The sequence below is a fragment of the Macaca nemestrina genome, chromosome 6 (assembly GCF_043159975.1).
Source record: "Macaca nemestrina isolate mMacNem1 chromosome 6, mMacNem.hap1, whole genome shotgun sequence".
NCBI classification, from domain to species: domain Eukaryota; kingdom Metazoa; phylum Chordata; class Mammalia; order Primates; family Cercopithecidae; genus Macaca; species Macaca nemestrina.
In genome coordinates, this window is record NC_092130.1 from 20,004,293 (window position 1) to 20,029,234 (window position 24,942).

General features: G+C 39.9%; 1 protein-coding gene across 2 annotated transcripts; it reads left to right on the forward strand.

Annotated features, from left to right (window-relative positions):
- Window positions 1-204: 204 nt before the first annotated feature.
- On the forward strand, window positions 205-23,112 carry FAM200C (family with sequence similarity 200 member C). 2 transcript variants are annotated; one of them, XM_024792989.2, is made up of 3 exons: window positions 205-653; window positions 4,822-6,277; window positions 20,722-23,112. In XM_024792989.2, exons 2-3 carry the CDS (start codon window positions 4,871-4,873, stop codon window positions 20,728-20,730), a joined length of 1,416 nt encoding a protein of 471 aa, XP_024648757.2. In that variant the 5' UTR covers window positions 205-653; window positions 4,822-4,870; the 3' UTR covers window positions 20,731-23,112. The 2 variants fall into 2 exon arrangements, with proteins under 2 accessions (XP_024648757.2, XP_011740665.2); XM_011742363.2 differs by lacking the exon at window positions 20,722-23,112 and having other exon boundaries at window positions 4,822-9,806.
- The last annotated feature ends 1,830 nt before the right edge of the window (window positions 23,113-24,942 follow it).

The following is a 24,942-nucleotide window of genomic DNA, read 5'->3' on the forward strand; positions in this document are numbered from 1 at the left end:
AAGAACTATGTGTAGTTTGTAGCCCCTTCCATTCCTGAAATTGTACGGTTCATCCTCTCTGGCAGACACAATAAACAAACGATTTTGTGTTCCACGTACACAACCTCAAAGAAAGGGGGAGGGCCAGCGCGCATGCTCAGTACTCAAGCCCGCCAGCCCATCCCACAGCCCTTTGCTACTGCGCCTGCGTGTGGGAGACGCCTCGCCCAGTTTACGGGCGGGAAGCACCCTGGAGAACCCGGATGGAACTCGGGCCTGGCTGAGGCGGAGGTTGTTGCGGATGCTCGTCTCTGCAGGCGCACCGCAGATTCCTGCTGGGGGGTCAGACCTGAGGAATCGCCGTCTCTACTGGTTCTGACGGCCAGAGGCTGGACCCTAGGCTGAGCGGAGAGCGGAACTGGAGCCTGAAACAGGCGCCTAAAAGAAGCCCGAGCATCCCATGGGCCTGCGCCTCAGGCTCGGAGACGGGCGGGCGGAGACAGCACTGAGTCTTTTTCTTTTTTTTTTTTTTCCTAGCCGCTGGCGTTCCTATCTCACCCTGGAGGGTGTAAAAATCTCCGTCCTTAACAGTAACACCATCAGGTTCTATCAATTAAGAGCTGCTTGTTATTTGCATGCATTCTTATAATTAAACCTCCCAACAACCCTGTAAGGTAGGTACTGTTATCCCCTCTGGAGGAACTGAAGCTTGGAAAGGTCCCAGCCTGTAAGTGACAAAGCCACGATCCCAGGCGTTTGCCCCTGGAGCGTCTGCCCAGCCACCAAGTTCCTGCCCCCTTTCTCCTGGCTATTAATTTTAACTGCAAAATGTAATGCTTAAATGCTCTGCCTCCCCAAACACCTGCGCCTACCATGATCTTGCATACTCAGTGGCTGGAGAGAAGTTGAATTGTATTTGGTTTGGAGTTTCAGGTTTACAACTGCACTTTGGTGTTTTCACTGCTGGAATGAATATATATATATGTGTGTGTGTGTGTGTGTGTGTATATATATTAGCATTCCCTAAATGTTTTGTGAGTGTTCACTTTTAACTGATTTTTCTCAATTGTAATACTTTTTCATATCTACCCTTCATAAACTTGCCAAAACATTTTACTTTGTGATATCAGATCTTTCATTAAGCATCTGAAGATAATCTCTCAAAAGAATCATTCTTAAAATGAGTGATATCTATCTATCTTAAGATAATGCTTTTTTTATTATGGAAAGTTTCCGAAATACATAAAAATCGAATGGTGTAATGATGTGTACCCATCATCCAGCTTCAAGAGTTACCAACTTAAGGCCAGTCATTTCTTTTATCTCCACCCCGCTTTGTGCATGTTTGTGAGTGTGCTGAAGTATAGTATTTCAAAGGAATCCCAGACATCTTATTTCACTTGTAAGTAATCATGTCGAACACATGAGGACTTTTTAAAAACACAACCACAATACCATTATCATGCCTGTTTAACAATATCTCATTATGATGATGATGCTTTTTAATGTTTACATTTTTTAGGATATTGTAATTCCTAAATACCACAAAAAGCGCAAGTACAAATTGTGAGATTCTAAAACAAGCCTCTTGGGCAGTAAGTTCATCTTTGAGGCTCTGGAAAATTCTTGCCACTTATTCTCCCTTTTTCAGGGGGATGGAGAAGAATACCATAAATTGGTTTTCCTAAAACTTTTGTTCAAAACAGATAAATTTTAAATTAAAATATACTTGAGAGACATAGTCAAGGTGGATAGGAAATGGCCTCTTAACAGATCTTGTAATGATTTCTGGTTTGTTCTGTTTTGTTTTTGAGACAGTCTCACTCTCACCCAGTCTGGAGAGTGCGGTGGCGTCATCTCAGCACACTGCAACCTCTGCCTCCCAGATCAAGCGATTCTCCTGCGTCAGCCTCTCCAGTAGCTGGGATTACAGGCACCCACCACCATGCACAGCTAATTTTTGTATTTTTAGTAGACGAGTTTTCACCAAGTTGGCCAGGCCAGTCTTGAACTCCTGAGATCAGGTGATCCGCCCTCCTCAGCCTCCCAAAGTGCTGGAATTATGGACATGAGCCACCATGCCCAGCCTTTTTTTTGAGACAGAGTCTGGCTGTCCTTAGGCTGGAGTGCAGTGGCGTGATCTCAGCTCACTGCAACCTCTGCCCCCTGGGTTCAAGCGATTCTCCTGCCTCAGCCTCCCGAGTAGCTGGGATTACAGGCATGCGCCACCACACCCAGCTAATTTTTGTATTTTTATTAGAGACAGAGTTTCACTATGTTGGCCAGGCTGGTCTGGAACTCCTGACCTCAAGTGATCCACCCACCTTGGCCTCCCAAAGTGCTGAGATTACAGGCATGAGCCACCACACCAGGCCCCTCTTGTAAAGATTTCTAATGTGACTAAAAACATTTTCCTCTATTCCCTCTGCCTCCCCAAATATTACATGATAAATATACATTAATAGAATACAGAAAAATAAGCATTTTATGGTAATGTCATAATTTTATTGTCATTAATTAGAAGTGGTTCTAAGCAAAAGTAGTCATGTAGTCTCATTACTTGACAAATGAAGGCTTAAGATCAGCTCTTTAAACTTCGGGTTGTCTTTTTTGATTGGCAGATATCCTCCAGTTTAACAGGCTCATAACAACCGTGTAACAGATCAACTTATTTTATTGGAGTACACTTTACAACTAGTTCATCTTGGTAGATCCACTTGAAAGCTAATGCTTTAAGTAGATATTCTTGGCTTGTGATTTTTCTTTTAATGGCCAAAGTGGGCATTCGGATTTAAATGTATACCTGTTACTTTATTTCAGCCACATTCTCTGGCACAGAACTTCGGAAACTTTGGGGATCACTTATTTATCTTGAAGATAGAATGTTTTCTAAGGTCTATTTGAGCCTACCTGTGGATTATGCCTTTACTCATTGCTAAAGAGACAGAAAGAGAAAAGACATCGTTTTCATTTTAGGTTTCAACTTTCATAGGAGGATGTCATCAGCTCAGAAAACGTAGAAAATTTAAATATCTATTCAAGCATTGGGACCATTCACTTAGACACCTAGAATATTTGTTAGCTAAGGATTGGTTTGAAGGATATGTTTTCATTCCCCTAAATCTGACTACCTAACCAGGATGTGTTTCAGGATTGCCTGAACAACATTATTTCCCCATATTCTTTTGTTCTGCTTCTGGAGAAGATGATGTATTAGTTCTAAGGTAGTGCAGGGACATGTATAGTTTCAAAGAGTTTCCCAGTGATTGTGATGATATGGTATCTCTTGTCACAGATCACTGTTCTAGTTACTATTTATAAGAATTATCTAAAATACTTATTTAGAATATAGATTCTAGGCCCCCACTCCATAGCTAGAGAATCAGAATCTCTATGGGTAGGGCCTTCTACATCCTGTCTTTGGGTTAAACCAAACCTTAGGAATGCTGCTCTGTGTGTGTGTGTGTGTGTGTGTGTGTGTGTGTGTGTGTGTGTGTTCACGACTGCCTTCACTTAGAGGTATTTAGGTGGAAAAGCATCATGAAATTCCTTATTGTACTTAAGGGTGTTCTCATATGAGAGGGATTTTGCTGAAGTCTCGGTAAGAAGAATAGTTGTGTTTCCCCTGAACAAGTTGTTTTGCTTTTCTTTTATTTTTTTTTAATTAATTAATTTTTTTTTTTTTTTTGACAGAGACTTGCTCTGTCGCCCAGGCTGGAGTGCAGTGGCATGATCTTGGCTTGGTAGCTGGGACTACAGGCGTATGCCACCATGGCCAGCTAATTTTTTGTATTTTTAGTAGAGATGGGGTTTCACCATATTGCCCAGGCTGGTCTCAAACTCCTGAGCTCAGGCAGTCCACCCACCTCAGCCTCCTAAAGTGCTGGGATTACACGCATGAGCTACCACGCCCAGCCATTTTGCTTTTTTATGTGGAGAGTATGAATCATGGACCAATAGTGTGTTACACTTAGCAGTAAGGAAACTCTGAGCCAATTTGTAGCCTACTTTTGCATCAAGGGTGGCTTAATCAGACTTATAGACCTATTTGAAATTCTGTGCCTAAGTTGGACTCAAAACTGCTCAAGGTTCAAATAGTATTACAGACCTATTTAATCCTTAACTATTAAAAAGAACTACCACGTTCTCATAAATGGTAGCTAAATAATGTGTACACACGAACAGATAATGGAGTGATGGGTAGAGGAGAGGAAGGGTGGGGTGGGAGGGAGTAGATGAGAAATAATGAGTACAATGTATATTATTTGGGTGATGGATACCCTAAAAACCCTCACTTCGCCACTATACAATCTATGCATATAACAAAATTGTGCTTGTACCCCATAAATTTATATAATTTTTTTAACCTCCATGTCAGCATCCACCCTTCCTTATTTAGTGAATTGCTCCTTTTTTCAGTGCCTCTTAACTGAGGGTATGCATGCATCTTTGGGGCTGAATGGAAGAAGGTGGTGGTAGTGAGATGCCCTTTCTAGGGATACAAAATGTGCTAGATATGTTTGTAACATACATTATTGAAAACAAGTTAAGCCATAACTGTAATTCACCAATAAAGGACTTACAGGTATGCATAACTTGTCTTAGCTCAAATCTTCCATATATAACTTGCTGGCAAATCATTTATTCCAGGGCATTAGCTGTGAGTTGCTAGCTTTAAGTTAAACTATATCCTGTCATGGCTTACTTTGAATTGACATGCTGCAGGCTATATCTTAACATATACAAGATAGTATGTGATGGCAATATAGCATGTGATGTGGCTTTGTTTTAATTCAGTTAGCCACTGGATTTTAATGTGTGGGTTATATTTTACTCCCAAAGCAAAATTCTGTGGCATCTCTGGAATACTGCCTGAGAGTTTTTGTGTGCCATGTCGAAGAAACGCAAATGGGATGATGACTATGTTCGCTACTGGTTCACCTGTACAACGGAAGTTGATGGAACTCAGCGCCCACAGTGTGTGTTGTGTAACTCAGTATTTTCAAATGCTGACCTCAGACCATCAAAACTGTCAGACCATTTTAACAGACAGCATGGTGGTGTAGCTGGGCATGATCTCAATAGCCTGAAGCATATGCCAACACCATCTGATCAGAGTGAAACCTTGAAAGCATTTGGAGTTGCATCTCATGAGGATACTTTATTACAAGCATCATATCAATTTGCGTATTTATGTGCCAAGGAGAAGAATCCTCATACAGTAGCTGAAAAGTTAGTGAAACCTTGTGCACTGGAAATAGCACAAATAGTTTTGGGACCAGATGCACAAAAGAAGCTTCAGCAGGTACCCTTATCAGATGACGTGATCCATTCTAGAATTGATGAAATGAGCCAAGATATCTTACAGCAAGTTCTAGAAGATATCAAAGCGAGTCCTCTTAAAGTGGGTATTCAGCTTGCTGAGACAACTGACATGGATGACTGCAGTCAGCTAATGGCATTTGTGCGATATATAAAAGAAAGAGAGATCATAGAAGAATTTCTCTTCTGTGAACCATTGCAGCTATCCATGAAAGGAATAGATGTGTTCAATCTCTTCAGAGACTTCTTTCTGAAGCATAAGATAGCACTTGATGTATGTGGCTCTGTTTGTACTGATGGTGCCTCCTCTATGCTAGGAGAAAATTCCGAGTTTGTTGCCTGTGTGAAAAAAGAGATACCTCATATCGTAATCACACATTGTTTATTGAATCCTCATGCACTTGTCATAAAGACATTGCCTACAAAACTGAGGGATGCTCTATTTACTGTGGTGAGGGTAATAAATTTCATCAAAGGGAGAGCTCCAAATCATCGCCTATTTCAGGCTTTCTTTGAAGAAATTGGTATAGAATATAGTGTCCTCCTTTTCCATACTGAAATGAGGTGGCTTTCCCGAGGCCAAATACTTACTCACATTTTTGAAATGTATGAAGAAATAAATCAGTTTCTTCACCACAAAAGCAGTAATTTAGTTGATGGCTTTGAAAATAAAGAGTTTAAAATTCACCTAGCATACCTTGCAGATTTATTCAAACACTTAAATGAACTCAGTGCATCTATGCAGAGGACTGGGATGAACACAGTATCGGCTAGAGAAAAGTTATCTGCTTTTGTTAGGAAGTTTCCATTTTGGCAAAAACGAATTGAGAAAAGAAATTTTACCAATTTTCCTTTTCTTGAAGAAATAATTGTTTCAGATAATGAAGGAATATTCATTGCAGCTGAAATAACACTGCATCTGCAACAATTGAGCAACTTCTTCCATGGATATTTTTCCGTTGGAGATCTTAATGAGGCAAGTAAATGGATATTGGATCCATTTCTTTTTAATATCGATTTTGTCGATGATAGTTATTTAATGAAAAATGATCTTGCTGAATTACGAGCTAGTGGCCAAATCCTAATGGAATTTGAGACAATGAAGCTTGAGGATTTCTGGTGTGCCCAATTCACAGTGTTTCCAAACCTAGCAAAGACAGCTCTAGAAATCCTTATGCCATTTGCAACTACATACCTTTGTGAGTTGGGATTTTCATCACTTTTACATTTCAAAACAAAGTCCAGAAGCTGCTTTAATCTGAGTGATGATATCCGTGTGGCTATTTCAAAAAAAGTTCCTCGTTTCTCAGACATCATTGAACAAAAGCTACAGCTACAGAAGTCACTGTAAGCTGATATACTTTTTTAATGTATAATTTTAATCCTAATATCATTGTAAAATTAAGCTGTAATTCTGTTTCTTCTCTTTCATATTTATGATATACTGAATTCTATATCTAAAAAACTTAACAACTTTAACTTTGAATGAGGCATGTGAAAATGTGTTTTGAGAATAAAAACACAAACAACAGAAAAGATTAAGTACTACTGCCTAGTTGCTATCATGAGATTTTTCCTAATTCTGAGTATCTGTTTAATCTGTTCATGTGGTATGTAAAAAAGATACCTAAGCACTAGAATATCCAGCTAAATGGTGCAGTAGGCTAGGAATTGAGCCAGGAGAAAAGAGAAGATATCCCAGAAGTTAAAAAGGCAAAATGACAGGTTGAGTTCACCCATCTTTGTTATGGAGAGGTTAATGAAATCAGAAGAGGATTATGAAATACAATGGGAAAATGAATGATCTGGCTTATATAAGACTTATTATTAAATATGCTCTTTGGAGTTAGTCTCACAATGTCCATTCCCCTAGCTCCTATGCTGTGAATATCATATTAATAAATAGCCTAATATATTAATCACTGTCATCTTTAAATTACTTCAGAACTCCAAGTTATCAAGGCTGCTGAAAAGGAGATTCCTGAGCCTTACCCTAGAGATTCTGATTAGCAGGGTCTTTGATAAGGTCAAGGATCCTCATTTGTAACCAGCTTTCCAGACTGTTCTGATGGATTCTTGGATACTTGTGTCCTCTGTTTTCAGTTTTTCCTACTCTTATTTTTCCTTTACCCTAATTTTGTCACTTATATTACATCTTATATGTATTTTTCTAAGTTCAAAATGTCAGAGTATAAATCATAAAAAATTGACATGAAATCAATGGAGTAATTCAATACCATCACAAAATTCCCCATGGGAATCTAACTTAGCACACTTTTCTGGATGATAATTTGGCAAAATATTTTTTAATTTAAATACATTTTCATTTATATTTTTAAACATTAATGTTTTATCAAAGTACTGCATGCTGAAGGCTGGGAAAAAAATGATATAGAGAGTCCTATAAGGAAAAGCCACAGTCCCCTTCCTGCCCAGTTACCCATTTCTTCTGTAATTTCTTGTAGTTCTACCCACATCTCTTAAGTAGTATGTTCATACCATAAGATGTAGCAGTTATATCAGCTTTAAAAGTTATATATTGACTCCCTTAGATAATAAGTAAGGATTGAATTTATAAAATATCCATCTCTTCTACTCCCCTCAATTTTTTATTATTATTGCACTAATGTTAGGCTCTTTGTTGGTTATTTATAGCTCTTTGATTAAGATTTTTTCCTTTATAAATGTATCATATGGAAAGAATCAGGAATGTCCCAAAGTTTTACTTATAAGGTGGCTAATCACAGCATTTTTATAATACTGAAAAATAAAAAATAAACCTGAAGGAAAATGGAACCTGACTACCAAATTTAGATGCCACATTAGTACACAGATCAAAGTTTATATTTTATCAGTAGTTATAAATGCATGCCTTTTTTCACTTAAAAATGTAGTAACAGAATATAGGTCCTAGTTTTCCTATTACAATCTAACCTCAAAGACAGTGGGAAAAATTTCCAAAGCTAATATGGAAATCTAGATGTGTAGGCCAGCCGTGGTGGCTCACGCCTGTAATCCCAACACTTTGGGAGGCCAAGGCGGGCAGATCACTAGGTCAGGAGTTCGAAACCAGCCTGGCTAACATGGCGAAACCCCACCTCTACTAAAAATGCAAAAATTAGCCAGGCATGGTGGCATGCGCCTGTATTCCCAGCTGCTCAGGAGGCTGAGACAGGAGAATTGCTTGAACCCAAGAGACAGAGGTTACAGTGAGCCGAGATCGTGCCACTGCACCCCAGCCTAGGTGACAGAGTGAGACTCCATCTCAAAAAAAAAAAAATCTAGATGTGTATATATAAAGTTTAATCTGTATGCAATTCTAAAGTTAGGAAGGAAGTAGGAATAGGGACATGGGCATGTATGAAACCTAGGATTTAACAGTATAATAGAAGGACCAGGATGAAATGACCTTTGATAGCCAGTCTTTCATTAGGTCTTAGACTAAATTAGTTATTGCTGCTCTGAAACAAAAACTCAAAGGACATTTTTAAGGAAATGGCTAACTAGGACTTTTATTCATTTCCAAATTCTACAACAATTTATTTTCTCTTGATCAAATGAAAGAGCTGCAATGTTTTCTAAGATGAAGGAATTTCAATTTTTTTTTAGTTTAATAAGGTCCCACAATGGTACATATATTGGAATTTTTAGTCACGTGTTGGTTTCTTTTTTCCCAAAGAAGAGATAATTACTTTTCTTATGTTTTATTTTAGGGTCGTTGATAAATTTTGTAAAGGAATAAAAAATAACAATCTTCATGACCAGCAGATGTCACTCTCTGTGTAGGTTTGAATGAAAGCAACTTTACTCTCATTACAGATTTTGCCAAATAGCTGATTTTAAACATCTCTAGAAAAGGTACTAGTGGCTCAAATTTAAAATTCCCCATCTGAGCCTCTGTGGACTCAAAATTGGCAGGCAGAACTCTGTTGGAGCCAGTAATCACGAGACTGCAAGAAATCACTGGGAAACACAGGTGTGAAAGAAAATATTAATGACTTTCTCTGTAATAGAAGCATGAGGATTTTTGACATCCTCACTGTCTAAGTCACCAAAAGCTGCTTAAAGTTAGTAAATAATAGGTCAGCATTTTCAGGCATGAGCCGATGAAAAGCAAAACCAAATAGACTTACACTTTTTTTTTTTTTTTTTTTTTTTTTTTTTTTTTTTTTTTTGAGGCAGAGTCTTGCTCTGTCGCCCAGGCTGGAGTGCAGTGGCAGTCTCGACTCGCTGCAAGCTCCGCCTCCCGGGTTCACGCCATCCTCCTGCCTCAGCCTCCTGAGTAGCTGGAACTACAGGCGCCCGCCACCACGCCCGGCTAATTTTTTTATGTTTTTAGTAGAGACAGGCCTTTACCATGTTAGCCAGGATGATCTCTATCTCCTGATCTCGTGATCCACCCACCTCAGTCTCCCAAAGTGCTGGGATTACAGGCGTGAGCCACCGTACCCAGCTGACTTATACCTTTAAAGAGTGAACTTGATGATACTTGAATTATATCTCAATTTTTTTTTTTTTTTTGAGATGGAGTCTCACTTTGTCACCCAGGCTGGAGTGCAGTGGTGTGATGATGATCTCAGCTCACTGCAACCTCCACTCTCGGGTTCAAGAGATTCTCCTGTCTCAGCCTCCCAAGTAGCTGGGATTACAGACGCCCGCCACCGCATCTGGCTAATTTTTATATTTTTAATAGAGATAGGGTTTCATCATGTTGACCAGGCTGGTCTCGAACTCCTGACCTCAAGTGATCCACCTGCCTTGGCCTCCCAAAATGCTGGGATTACAGGCATGAGCCACTGCACCCAGCCTCAATTTTTAAAAATAGGCTCTGAGGCCAGGTGCAGTGGCTCACATCTCTAATCCCAGCACTTTGGGAAGCTGAGGCAGGAAGGCTGTTGGGGCCAGGAGTTCAAGACTAGCCTGAGCAACATATCAAGACCCCGTCTCTACAAAAAATAAAATTAGCTGGGCATGGTAGCATGTACCTGTAGTTCCAGCTACTCAAGAGACTGAGACAGGAGGTTTCCTTGAGGCAAAAGGTTGAGGCTGAAATAGGTCATGATGGTGCCATTGCACTCCAACCTGGTTGACAGAGTGAGACCTTGTCTGAAAAAAAAGAAAAAGACTGGGCACAGTGGCTCACAGCTGTAATCCTGGCACTTTGGAAGGTCATGACAGGAGGATCACTTGAGCCCAGGAGCTCGAGACCAGCCTGGCCAACAAAGTGACACCCTTTCTCTACAAAAATTAGCTCAGTGTGGTGGCATGCACTCCCCAAAAAAGTAATTCTTTTTATTGCCTAATTGCCCTGGTTAGAATTTCCAAGTACAATGTTAAATAAAATTGGTGGCTGGGAGCAGTGGTTCACATCTGTTATACCAGCGCTGTGGGAGGCCAAGGCGGGCAGAATGCTCAAGCTCAGGAGTTAGAGACCAGACTCATCATCCTAGCTACTTGGGAGGTTGAACTGGGAGGATCACTTGAGCCCAGGAGGTGGAGGCTGCAGTGAGCTGTGATTATTCCACTGCACTCCAGCCTGGGCAATAGAGTGAGAGCCTATATCGAAAAAAAAAAAAAAAAAAAACCCTGGATATTTATAGTATAGTATACAGGTTTGTTTTTTGTTTTGTTTTTTTTTTTTAAGCACTAAATTATATCAAATACTATGAGTATGGCTTTAATATCTACCAGGCATTTAGAAACATCGAATTTGAAGCTTTCAAAGTCTACCTTAATTTGAGGGGCAGTGTAAGGTTATTGTCTGTTGTAATTTGTACTTCTAAGAATAAAGAGAGACCTCAGGTTATTTTACTTTTGTTTTACAAATTTGCTGTAAATCTTATTATAATTCAGCAATGGATTGAGTCCTGTCTCAGCTACTTACTAGCTGTATAAACTTTGTAGTTCTTGGCATATAGGAATCAAGAGATCTGACAGTCTGATCATCTTGTTTTGACCTGCTCACCATTAATTCATTCACTTCCTTCTTTTAATAATAACACCCTGATTTTTCTTGAGGAACTGTTTTCCCCCCCCCCCACTATCAGTCCATATTACCCCCTCCTGGCTAATTAGTTAGCTCTAGTACTTTTGCTGGAATTAATGGGAAAGATACTATACATGCTAAACTAATAGGATGTGTCTGGACTTCCAGTGGTCAGTTTTGCTACCTGTATTAGGGTTCTCCAGAAGGACAGAATGAATAGGATATATGTATATGTGAAAGGGATTTTATTAGAACTGGCTCACATGATGCACAAGGCAAAGTCCCATGATAGGCCATCTGCAAGCTGAGGATGAGAGAAGCCAGTAGGGATTCAATCTGAAAGCCTCAAAACTAGGGAAGCCAACAATGCAGCCTTCAGTCTGTGGCTGAAGGCCCTATAGCCCCTGGCAATCCACTGGTGTAAATCCAAGAGTCCAAAGGCTGAAGAAGCTGGAGTCTGATGTCCAAGGGTGGAAGGAGCAGGAGGATGCATCCAGCATGGGAAAAAGAAGGAAACCAGGAGACCCAGCAAGCAAAAGCTATTCCGCCTTCTGCCTGCTTTGTTCTAGCAGAGAACAAATGTAAGCTGTAAATGCTTACATTAAAAAGAAAAGTCAGCTGAGCATGGTGGCTCACGCCTGTAATCCCAACATTTTGGAGGCCGAGGCAGGTGGATCACAAGGTCAGGAGTTTGAGACCAGCCTGGCCAACATGGTGAAAACCCGTCTGTACTAAAAATTAAAAAATTAACTGGCGCGTGGTGGTGGGCACCTGTAATCCCACCTACTTGGGAGGCTGAGGCAGGAGAATCATTTGAACCCAGGAGGCGGGGGTTGCAGTGAGCCGAGATCGCACCGTTGCACTCCAGCCTAGGGTACAGGGCAAGACTCTGTCTCCAAAAAAAAAAAAAAGTCAATAACCTAAACTTCCACCTAAAGAAACTAGAGAAATAAGAGCAAACTAAACCCAAAACAAGCAGAAGGAAGGAAATAATAAAGATTAAAGTGGAAATAAATGAAACTGACCAACAATAGAGAAAATCATAGAAATCAACAGTTGGTCTTCTGAAAATATTAACAAAATTGACAAACCTTAAGTTAGACCTAGAAAAAACAGGAATGAAAGAGGGGACATTACTAACAACCTTACAGAATCAAAGAAGGAAATATGAACAATTGCATACCAACAAATTGGATAACCTAGATGAAATGGAAAAATTAATAGAAAGGCACAAACTCCCAAAACTGACTCAGGAAAAACTAGAAAACCTGAATAGACCCATAACAAGTGAAAAGATTGGGTCAGTAATCCGAAACAATCCAAGGAATCAGAGAAAGGCTCAGGACCAGATGGTTTCACTGTCATCTGATGAGTTCTACCAAATATTAAAAGAACACCAATCCTTCACAAATTCTTCCAAAAAAATGAAAAGGAAGGAACACTTACCTCATTCCATGATATCAAACCAGACAAATAACATCACAAGAAAACTACAGACCAGTATTCCTTATGAATATGCTTATAAAAATCCTCCATAAAATACTACAAACTCAATCCGGCAACGTATAACAAAAATTGCATTATGACCAAGTGAGATTTATTCCAAGAATGCAAGGTTGGTTCAATGTGAAAGTCAACCAGTACGATACATCAAACTAATAGAGTAAAAGAAACCACATGATCATTTCAGCAGACATAGGAAAAAAAAAAAAAAAAAAAAAAACACTTAACAAATCCAATATCCTTTAATTAAAAAAAAAAAAAACACTAGAAATAGAAGGAAACATCCTCAACTTGGTGAGCATTTATGAAAATATGAAAAAACCACAACTAACATACTTAGTCGTGAAAAAAAGCCTTCCCCATAAGGTCAGGAAAAGTCAAAACTGTCTACTCTCACACACTTGTTTGTTTTTTTTGAGACAAGGCCTCACTCTATTGCTCAGGCTAGAGTGCAGTGGCACAATCATGGCTCACTGTAGCCTCTGCCTCCCAGGCTCAAATGATCCTCCTGCCTGCCCTAGCCTCCTGAGTAGCTGTAATCACAAGCACATGCCACCATGGCAGGCTAATTTTTTGTGTTGTTTGTAGAGATGGGATTTTGCCATGTTACCCAGGCTGATCTCAAACTCCTGAGCTCAAGCATTCTGCCTGCCTGGGCCTCCCAGAGTGCTAGTATAACAGATGTGAGCCACTGCTCCCAGCCACCACTTTTATTTAACATTGTACTTGGAGGTTCTAACTAGGGCAATTAGGCAATAAAAAGAAGATTACTTTTTATTAACATTTGTTATTGGACATGGAAGCTTTAAGAGGTGTACTCAGAGCATCCACTGGTGTCCCAGACATAGTCTTTCTTGCTGCCATTGTGTAGCAGCAACCCAATTTCTCCTTGGTAATCATTATTGCTTGCCCTAGCCAGCAAAATATTCCCATTGTTTGCCTATTGGTTCAGAGACATGAGCCCAGTACTAATGGTGATGGACAGAATTCATTTGCCAGATAATGTGACCCAAAATGACAAATCTGTAATTTATTACAGCAAAAGGACATAGTATAGTATCAGCATTAAAGTACAGATATGCATCTCATACCCAAAGGCTGCCTCTTAAGAAGAGATCTGGAGAGGACAATTTTGAGCACTAAGTGTCAGGGCCTGTGGTAAGCAGAAAAATGGTCCTTCAAAGGTGTCTGCATACTTATCCCTGAAACCTGTGCATATGTAACTTTACATGGAAAAAAAGGACTTCACAATTGTGATTAAGTGAAATATCTCGAGATAGGAAGATTGTCCTGGATTATCCAGTGGGCCCATTGTAGTCACAAGGGTCCCTTTCATAAGGAGGCAGGAGAGTCAAAGAAGGAGATGTGAGGATAAACGCAAAGGTCAGGGAGTCAGAGTTTTGAAAATGCTACTCTGCCAGCTTTGAAGATGGAAGAAGGGGCCATCAGCCAAGGAATACAGGCAGCCTCTAGAATTTGGAAAAGGTAACAACAGATCCTCCACTTGAATTTCCAGAAGGAATCAGCCTATTGACTGACAACTTTATCTTAGTTCATAAGACTGATTTTGGACTTCTGACCTATAGAATGTAGGATAATAAATTTATGTCGTTTTGAGCTACTGATTTTGTGGTAAAGTGTTAGAGCAGCAATAGGAAACTAATAGAGGGCAGTAGGGACACACTCTTGGATCTGACCAACAGTATGAGCATGGAACACCTCAGAACCAGAGGGCTCAAAATGGAGCCTCAGCTGGGGTTTCTTACACACTGCTGTTCGCACAATCATATTTCTGGTACATAACCAGCCCCAGCAACCAAGTTTTTGTGTCCTTTGGAGGAAGGAGAACGGGGAGGGGCAGAGGTCTCTAGGTGTAAATCATTCATCTCACTATTACAATAAACAATGTTGACAAACTGATACAAACTACCCTGAAACTCTTCATACATAAGGTTACAAAACAACATTATTAATCAGGATATATTATGCCTTGACCAGGATTTGGTGCTATGCAAACAGCTGAGGCCAATTTCAGGCCCACTGGAATTCATCCTCACAGCACAACCCCAAAATGAGCAGTGACAGTCTCAACTTACAATTCAGTAGAACCACTGTTATGTCCCCTGGTGGAAGCATTCCTCTCTTGGGAAACAAGACTTCCAAAATAACAGAGTTCACAGATGCAGCAATGGGAAGCACAAATTCTGTGAGTGGATTATTAGGTGCAATAGTGAAATGAGCCACTCTCATGTTCACTTCTTGATTTCTGGGCTCATATTTTGACCTTGGAAGTTAGGGTTACCTATCTTTGGTTATCAATTCAAAGCACATACTGCATCCTGTGAAATAGAACCTAATCCTTTTAGGTTATTTTCTCTCAGTTGCAAGTAACTGAGTCTTAAGTAAATCATTCTATCATTCTAACAAAGCAGATGCTTCTGGGTGATGAAGTACATGACAAAACCAATAAATTCCGTGGGCATCAGTCTATTGCCACACTCTGTTAAGGACTGAATGTTTCCCCTCCAAATTCATATGTTGAAGGCCTAACCCCCCATCAATATGACAGTATTTGGAGATGGGGCCTTTGGGAGGTCCTTAGGATTAGGTGAGGTCATGAGAGCAGGACCCTGGTCCAGTGAGATTAGTGCCCTTATAAGAAGATAAGAAGAGATGCCAAGAGATTTGTGCAAGACAGCAGCTGCCCACAAAGCCAAGAGAAGAGGCCTTAGAATGAAACCTACCTTGCCAGTACCTTGATCTTGGACTTCACACCCTCCACTGTAAAGAATACATTTATGTTGTTTAATTCACCTAGTCTGTGGCATTTTGTTGTGGCAGCCCAAGCAGACTAATACATACCCCTTTGCTAATCTTTGATAAGAAGTAATGTGGTGCATGATACCTTGACAGTTAATGAGGCTGGCAGAGATAATAAAGGCAAAGTCATATCCAGAATATATATATTTTCTAGTGACAGTAAATAGAAAGTGCCCACTGTAATCAACCTGTCACCAAGTACCTATGTTAGGTGCTCAGTGTTGGTCCCTGCTGTTGGCAGGTCAGGCACTCAGCATATCAAACTTGGTGAGGGGAAGTCCATGTCATTGAGCCTAAATGTAAGTTTCCATCCTTGCCAGCATGGCCTCTCTTGTACTTGGACCCATTGGGCAGTCATTGGGAAGGCTGGGAGAAGAGGCCATCTGATACCCACAGAGTATGTCATCTTTTTTTTTCTTTTTTTAAGTTGATATTTGAGAGTTATACATATTTGGGGTGTACATGTGATAGTTTTATACATGTATACAATGTGTAATGATCAAATCGATATTGTAATATTCATCACCTCAAACATTTTTCTTTGTGTTGGGAACATTACAATTTTTCTAGCTATTTTGAAGTATACAATAAATTACTGTTAACTATAGTCTCCCTACTGTATTATTGAATACTATAACATATTCCTTCTTTTTTTTTTTTTTTTTTTTTTTTTGCGGAGGTGGACATAGTTTTGCTCTTGTTGTATAAGCTGGAGTGTGATGGCGAGATCTCAGCTCACTGCAACCTCCACCTCCTGGTTCATGCCATTCTCCTGCCTCAGCCTCCCAAGTAGCTGGGATTACAGGCACCTGCCACCACGCCTGGATAATTTTTGTATTTTTAGTAGAGACAGGGTTTCACCATGTTGGCCAGGCTGGTTGAACTCCTGACCTCAAGTGATCCACCTACCTCGGCCTCCCAAAGTGCTGGGATTACAGGTGTGAGCCAACACACCCGGCCCCATATTCCTTCTGTATAACTGTATTTTTTTTATTAATTAACCAACTTCTCTGCATCCTCCCCCGCCCACCACCACCACCACCCTACTCTTTGCAGCCTCTGCTAACCACCATTTTACTTTCTATCCCCATGAGATCCATGTTTTTAGCTTCCACATATGACTGAGAACATGTGATATTTGTCTTTCTAGGCCTGACTTATTTCACTGAACATAATGACCTCCAGTCTCATTCATGTTGCTGCAAATGACAGGATTTCATTCTTTTTTTAAGGCCAAATAATATTCCATTGTGTATATATACCACATCTTTATCCATTCATCCATTGATGGAGACTTAGGTTGGTTCCATACGTTTGCTGTTGTGAATAGTGCTGCAGTAAACATAGGAGTGCCGATATCCCTTTGATACACTGATTTCCTTTATTCTGGATACATACTTAGCAGTGGGATTGCTGGATCATATAGTGGTTCTATTTTTAGTTTTTTTGAGGACCCTCCACATTATTCTCCATATTCACTGGACCACTTTACATCCCTACCAACAGTGTATGAGCATTCTCCTTCTCTGCACCCTCACTAGCATTTATTACTTTTTGTCTTTTTTGGCAATAGGCATTTTAACTGGGGTAGATGATATCTCATTGTGGTTTTGATTTGCATCTCCCTGATGATTAGTGATGTTGAACATTTTGTCATATACCTGTTGGCCATTCGTGTGTCTTCTTTTGAGAATTATCTATTCAGAACTTTTGCCCATTTTTAAATTGGATTATTTAGTTTCTGCTTTTGAGTTGCTTGAGTTCTTTATATATTCTGGCTATTAATCTCTTGTCAAATTGATAGTTGTAGGTATTTTCCCCCATTCTGTAGGTTGTCTTTTCACTCTGTTGTTTCCTTTACTGTGCAGAGGCTTATTCATTTAAGGTAATCCCATTTGTCTATTTTTGCTTTTGTTGCCTGTGCTTTTGAGGTCTTATTCAAAAGATTCTTCTCAGACCAATATCCTGTAGTGTTTTCTCTGTTTTTGTCTAGTAATTTCATAGTTGTTGGACTTAGGTTTAAGTCTTTAATCCATTTTTAGTTGATTTTTATATGTTGTAAAAGAGATCTCATTTCATTCTTCTGCATGTGGATATCCAGTTTTCCCAGCACCACTAATTAAAGAGACCACCCTTTCCTAAGTTTATGTTCTTGGTGCCTTTGTCAAAAATGAGTTGGCTATAAATGTGTAGATTTATTTCTGGGTTATTTTATCTTTTCCATTAGTCTATGTGAAAGAGTGCCATCTTGTCTTACTGTTTATTGAGAGCTTCCTCTGCGGTGGATGGATGTCTGTGTTAGTTTAGGTTCAGCAAGGCAGTCCGGAAGAACTCAAGCCAAAGTCAGCTGTCACAAGAGACACATATATCCCAGGAATAGGCGTGGCTAAGTATTCCTGCCACACTCAGACATTTGCTGGGGAGAGCTCCCAGGAAGCTTGAACCTGCACAAGTACAGTGATGAAATTCAGAGTGCATTAATTTCAGCATCTGGGGCCCCTGGTTAGTTATGTTGCCTGTAGCTGACAGCTGCAAAGTGCATTCTCATGGGCACACAGCATCCATTGGTAAATATTCCTCTGGAGCACAATTAGCTTTAATTCTCTGCCTGTTCTGAGAGGTCCATTCATACACGTCTCCACCACATCTTCCTGTCACTTATCTTCTCAATCTGTTTTTCCCAAGTCCCTGATCACCCATCAAACCATTAGTAACTTCCCTTGACTACTGCAGTTTAGATCCATACTTTTGGATATTGTTCAGTTCAGACATAGAGAACCAAATGTACTGCTCAAAATTTTCTCTAGGAACTTTTCCCTTCATTAGGATTTTTCCAAGACATACCTGATTGGGGTTGTAATGCTGCAGTAGATTTTGCAGCAACCAGCTTGTACCAGCTTATTGGTCAGAATAAATTATAAACCAGTTCTAAATTTCTTCCTGCTAGTCAGCTGGTCGTAAGGAACTCCCCATGTAGCCCAAATTATAGATTAAGAAAAAAGAAGGTTTGCAACACAAGTAGATATCAAAGGAGTTAAGCCATTTACTCAGGCAACTTGCTTATGCCTTCCAAATCGGCTTAATCTTTGTTTCTTCTGTACTTCTTTCCACTTGAGGATAGATTGCTGCTATGCTCACTCCAGTTTATGACTTGCTGAATCAAATAGCACCCAGTCCCATGGTTAGATGCCTAGTAGCAAACCAGTGACTATTTCTCAAAAGAAAAGTAGTTATCTACAGAAGAGGGTGTGGATTTTCTCTACCACCCCAGAGGTCAATGCTTCAGTTCTCCTATTGGTATTTGCCAAAGCCTCCATAAAGAATTCCTACTTGCCACATTCAAGTGTCATTGGATCTGCTGGCTGTTAAGCTCCACATGGCAGAGTAGCTAGCACTACAGCATGGACTTGCTGCAGAGCCTTTTCGGGCTCTGGTCTCCACTCCAAACTGGCAGTCTTGTGGATTACTTGGTAAATGGGTCAGAGCAACATCACTCATGTGGTATATGTTGCCTCCAGATTTTAAAAAAAGCTCATCAAGTACTGTTCCTCTGCTGTAGTGGTAGGTCATGCAAGGCACAGCAACTTCTTGTTCACCTTGAAGGGGATATTGCAATATACTCCAGACTATTAGCACATCAGAAACTCTGCTAAGGTCATGAGTCCCTCTGTTTTTATGGTGTTTGTCTCCCATTCTCTGACCCACATGCATTTTGCTAAGACATCTAAAGTACTTGCTACTACCTTCTTATCAGATCAGTTACTCTGTGGAATGTCAAGATGATCAAAATCTGTGCAGACTATATTATAGGTAAGTTAATATATTCGTAAGGCAAGTCTATGAAGGTGATCTCTTGGCTCTGTCAGGTAAAGACAAACTGTTTCTGGTGTTCATTGCAAATTGGTACAGAGAAAAAACCATTTGCCGTATCACTAAGAGCTTCTTAAGACTTTGGATTCTTTTCTCTGCATTATAACAGAAAGTTCCGAGACCTCAAACTCATTATATGTAGGTCAGTGTTTAGTCCAAGTTTCTGTCATCTAAGTAAGTAAATTCTTAATATAATCTAACACCCAGAATCCCTGATAAGTACTCTCATGTCAGTAAATTTGGCCTGTTATATTCCACCTTCTTTGGTGTAACACTCTTAGAATCCAATTCCAATATATATTGACCAGGTTTCTGCCTATAGAAATTAGAAAAATCTTACAGTTATTTTGGATTATAAAATCTTTCCTTCAGAATCAGACTTTGTACTTGTTCCATTGGAATATGCTGGGTTCGACCCTAGTTATGGTCTCGTGGCAACAAGGAGTAGTTAGGCTATGTCTTAGAGAATATAGGCACCTCCTTGAAAGGCACTTGCCTCAGGTGAGGTTATTACAAGGTCTTCAAGCAAAAGATAGCTAATCTCAGACATGGAAGATTTTCAGCTTCATCCAAGTCCATGAAGATGTCCTCATTCCAAGTATTGGGGACACTTTCCAAATTCTCACTCTAACTTTCACTGGGAAATGTAGGCTATCAAATGTATCTAAATCTCATTTAGATACTTTTAGGACTGCCACAGATGCTCTCTAGTTCTCTGACAAAGACTTGAGCTAAGATTTGAAAGAGCTGAGTATGACATTTTCTTCCTGTAAGCACTCCATGCACTCAGAAGCAGGCATCCCACCTCACAATGTTTATAGTCATCTTCATTCCAAGCAACCATGTGGGCCCCCAAGGCACCTGCTTCAGGGGGTTCTTTATTACAATAAATAATTTGAATATCAGTGCCATTCCATCCCATGGATTACCAGCATCCCATTTCATGACAAAGAGCTCAACATTTCGTTCAAGTTTAAAGACAAACCCGAACACCTCAAAAATTCCATCTTTGAGAGTCTGTTTCGTGGGACTCCTGATCCCAATTTCTGAATCATCAGGGTTCAGTCAGGATACATAAGCTATACCAGTTACTTTCACAGGGACAGTTTAACATAAAGAAGTGTTAACCAGGTATTGGAGAACTGGAGGGGCAAAAGGAATACTATCGTAAATGCAGAGAGCAGCCACCAGCCCTACAGCTGGGAGAACATGGAGAGTAATTTGGAATTATTAAAATGCAGAAGCTTTGATGGAGGGCCCCACAGAGCTGGGACTGAGAGAGCATCTGCCATCTGATACCGGCTGTCTGAAGAAGCATAATGAGACTGAGATTGTGGAAAAAAATGCAAACTTGAACCAGCTGCTCCTACGGGAAATAACTGTCATTGCCAAGGTAAGGAACTGTTGCTTAGTGACAATGACAGTAACAAGAACAAAACAGAAAGGACCAAGTTCCTTGCCACTCATCTAGACTTCCAGTCTTCTTCTAGTATTCCCTGTTTGCAGGCTGTCAGAAGGCCGGCTGGTAAAGAAGAAATGTGATTTGCAATGTCCCAGCCCTGGCATCACGTAGCTAAGTTTGGAACTGAGAGACTATAGCTTAATAACCAATAGTGTGTGTGTCTGTATATGCATGTGTACACTTGCATGTGTGTTCATGTGTGTTTTCTGAACCATTTTAAAGTGAGTTCATCATGTGTCTTTACCCCTACATACTTCAGCATGCATCTCCTAAAAATAAGGACATCCTTTTTTTTCTTTCTTTCTTTTTGAAACAGTGTTTTGCTTATTTTGCTCAGGCTGGAGTGCAATGGCACGACCTCAGCTCACCGCAACCTCTGCCTCCTGGGTTCAAGTGATTCTCATGCCTCAGCCTCCCGAGTAGCTGAGATTACAGGCATGCACCACCACGCCCAGCTAATTTTTGTATTTTTAGTAGAGATGGAGTTTCACCATGTTGGCCAGGCTGGTCTCAAACTTTTGACCTCAGTCAATCCACCCACCTCGGCCTCCCAAAGTGTTGGGATTACAGGTATAAGCCACCACGCCCAGCTGACATTATCCTTTATAAGTACAAAATCATTCTTCACACCTGAGAAAAATTAATAATTCTTTAATATTACCTAATACTCAGACCATATTCAAAGTCCCCCAATATCTTTTATTTCTGATTTTATTATCTTATATTTCTGAACCACCTTTTTATTTATTCATGACATTGAAATTTTGAAGAATATCCCACTTACTTGATTTGATTATCTTGTATGCCATTTAACTAATTATTCTAGGTTTTCTGCAAATCAGAGGTTATGTCGAAAGGCTTTATTCAATTCAGGCTAGTATCATTTGATTCAGGTTAGTAGGTATATAATGCCAAATTGTTGCATCCTTGGTAGTGCTAAATTTACTTAATTGGTTACAGAGTAGCCACCAAATCTCTGTTTTTCCCTTTGAGCTTTTATTAGAGTGTCTTATTTTTAATATGTAATACATGCATATGGTAAATTGCAACAGTACAGTGAAAGCTGTGACTCCCATCCTATCCTGGAATCTCCCCAGAGGCAGCTATTGTTACCAGATTATGGATCTTTAAAGAGATAGTTATTAATAAACAAGTATGTGCATGGGTGCCTGGGTACATTGTGTGTGTGTGTGTGTGTATAACCTTTTTTGCTTCACAAGTAGTAGCACACTAGACACTCTTGAATACTTCACGATTTTTAATTTACTGTCAATAAAATAAATTTACTGGATGTAAATTAAGTGGATGAGACATAGTCTTCTGAGTGTTATTTAAAGGACATCTGTAGAAGTCTTTTGAAATACAAGATTTAGAGAAATTAGTCTCCTTCTACTTCAGAACAGCTAACATATAAAATACCCCTTTTCAGCCGCTAGCAATATCTCATTTATATAGTTTAATCATGTCTCATTTCCTTAATGTGGGACTCTTACTTTTCTTCCCAGCCAAAAGGCAAAGATGGATCCTTTATTTCTTATATTCCCTCCTAAAATCATGCTGGCAAAATGTGGCAAAGTCTGTTTCTGGACTCATTCATAGGCTACTTTCCTCAGAACCTGATTCTACAAAGCAGAAGCCTCTAGAACTTAGCAGGGCATTTTCTCAAATCAAATATTAGTTCATTTCTGATCCACACACTGAGTTGAGAAACCTCATCAAGAGCTTTTTGTATCAGATTCCAAAATGAAGTCTTTCCAGCTGAAGTCCTTCGAGTTACATCTGGAAACTGATTGGAGCTTTTCTGGGTCAATTCTTGTTGAATGTAAGTGATACCTGTTTTGGTCTGATTTCATCTGCACTAGGACTCTGTCTCAGAGCTTTAACTTTTTTTTTTTTTTTTTTGAAACGGAATTTCGCTTTTGTTACCTAGGCTACTGGAGTGCAATCTCACCGCAACCTCTGCCTCCCGGGTTCAAGCGAATCTCCTTCATCGGCCTCCTGAGTAGCTGGAACTACAGGCATGCGCCACCACGCCCAGCTAATTTTTTTGTATCTTTTTTAGTAGAGACAGGGTTTCTCCATGTTGGCCAGGCTGGTCTTGAACTCCCGACCTCAGGTGATCCACCCACCTCAGCCTCCCAAAGTGCTGGGATTACAGGCGTGAGCCACCACGCCCTGTCAGAGCTTTAACTTTCTTAAAACCTGAAACGGGACCGGGCGTGGTGGCTCACACCTGTAATCCCAGCACTTTGGGAGGCCAAGGTGGGTGGATCACCTGAAGTCAGAAATTCGAGACCAGCCTGACCAACATGGTGAAACCCTGTCTCTACTAAAAATACAAAAATTAGCTGGGCGTGATGGCACATGCCTGTAATCCCAGCTACTCAAAAGACTGAGGCAGGAGAATCGCTTGAACCTGGGAGGCGGAGGTTGCGGTGAGCCAAGATCACGCCACTGCACTCCAGCCTGGGCAACAAGAGCAAAACTCCATCTCAAAACAAAACAAAACAAAACCCTAAAGCAAGAAGAGCCTCTAAGAACTCTCTGGTTCTTCTTTTCCTTCCCATGAAAACTACTCACTTGTTGATACCCTCTGCCCAGCTAAATATAGTCTAGTAGAAAGAACTTATGGCTGGGTACAAGATTTTGGTTATCCCAACTCCGACCCTCATTCAATGTGTAACCTTGGGAAGATAACTTGCCTCTGTGCCTCACTCAGTTCCTTCAGATGTATAATGAGGGAAATACTTGTCCCGAATTTGAAAGATGGAACAAAAAGCTATTTTAAAATTTTTTAAAAGAAAGTATATCATTGTAGAGGGATTACTATTATTAACTCTCCAAACTCTGGCACATCCCCAGATCCAGCTCATCCATAAGAGCAAAAGAAGAATTTCCAAAAACTACAACACAGCATAGACTTTATTTTTTATTTTCCTGTAGGGAGGGATGTTGAATAAGTAACATATTCCCATGGTTTTAAAAATCAAATCATTCCAAAAGACAAGCAGTGAATAAGCTTCCCTCTGACAACTGTTTTCCAGTTCCCACCTCCAGAGACAACTTCATGGGTTACAATTTCTTGTATATCCTTCCAAAAATAATTGTTTTTATACCCATGTGTGTTTTCCTTGCCTTTCTTTTATTGATTATATAGTAGCAAACTATGTACATTGTTCTACTCCTTATTTTTCTCACTAAACAGTATATCTCAGAGATCATTCCATATAAGATACAGAATTCTGCCTCTGTGTGGATATGTATAGTGATTTATTTAATCAGCTCCCTATTACTGGGCATTTAGATGGTTTCCAATCCTTTACTAAACAAGGTTGCAATGAATATCCATATGCACATTTCCAGAATAAGTTCCTGGAAACAGAATGGCTATATCAAAAAATAAATTGTGTATTTTTAATTTTTTATAAATCAGCAAGCTTTCATTTGGGTTGATCTTGTTTCATTCTAAGTGACGATACGCAGAGCAGCCAACATTCACTTCGACATGGTCTTTTAAACCTGGGCTATTTTGATCTTTTCCCTCATATGGCATTACAACAGTGAGTACAGTTCTCCAGGCTTGAGGGCTTAGAAGTCTGTGGAATGGCAGCAAGTCCTCTCTATGAATAGCTGTCTCCCCAGTACTGCCACACTGGTGAGCACCATCTGGAATTATCTCATTCTGGAGAACCTCACAGACCCTTATTAAAAGTAAGCATCTGAGAACTTGGATCTTGGCTATCAGCTGTTTGGAATGATTCAACAATAGTTTTAAAATACTATTTTATACCAAAATTGGAGAAAATAAAAGGCTGAAAATGGCAAAAAAAAAAAAAAAAAAAAAAAAAAGCCTACATTTAAATAATGAGTGTAAGTCAGAAGACTTTCTTCTTGGCTCCACAACCATTAAGTCACTGAAGATCTCTGGACCTCTTTGTCTTTGGGTATGAAATGAAGACTGTGGAGCAAATTATTTCTCAGGACCTTTCCTTCTTTGAGA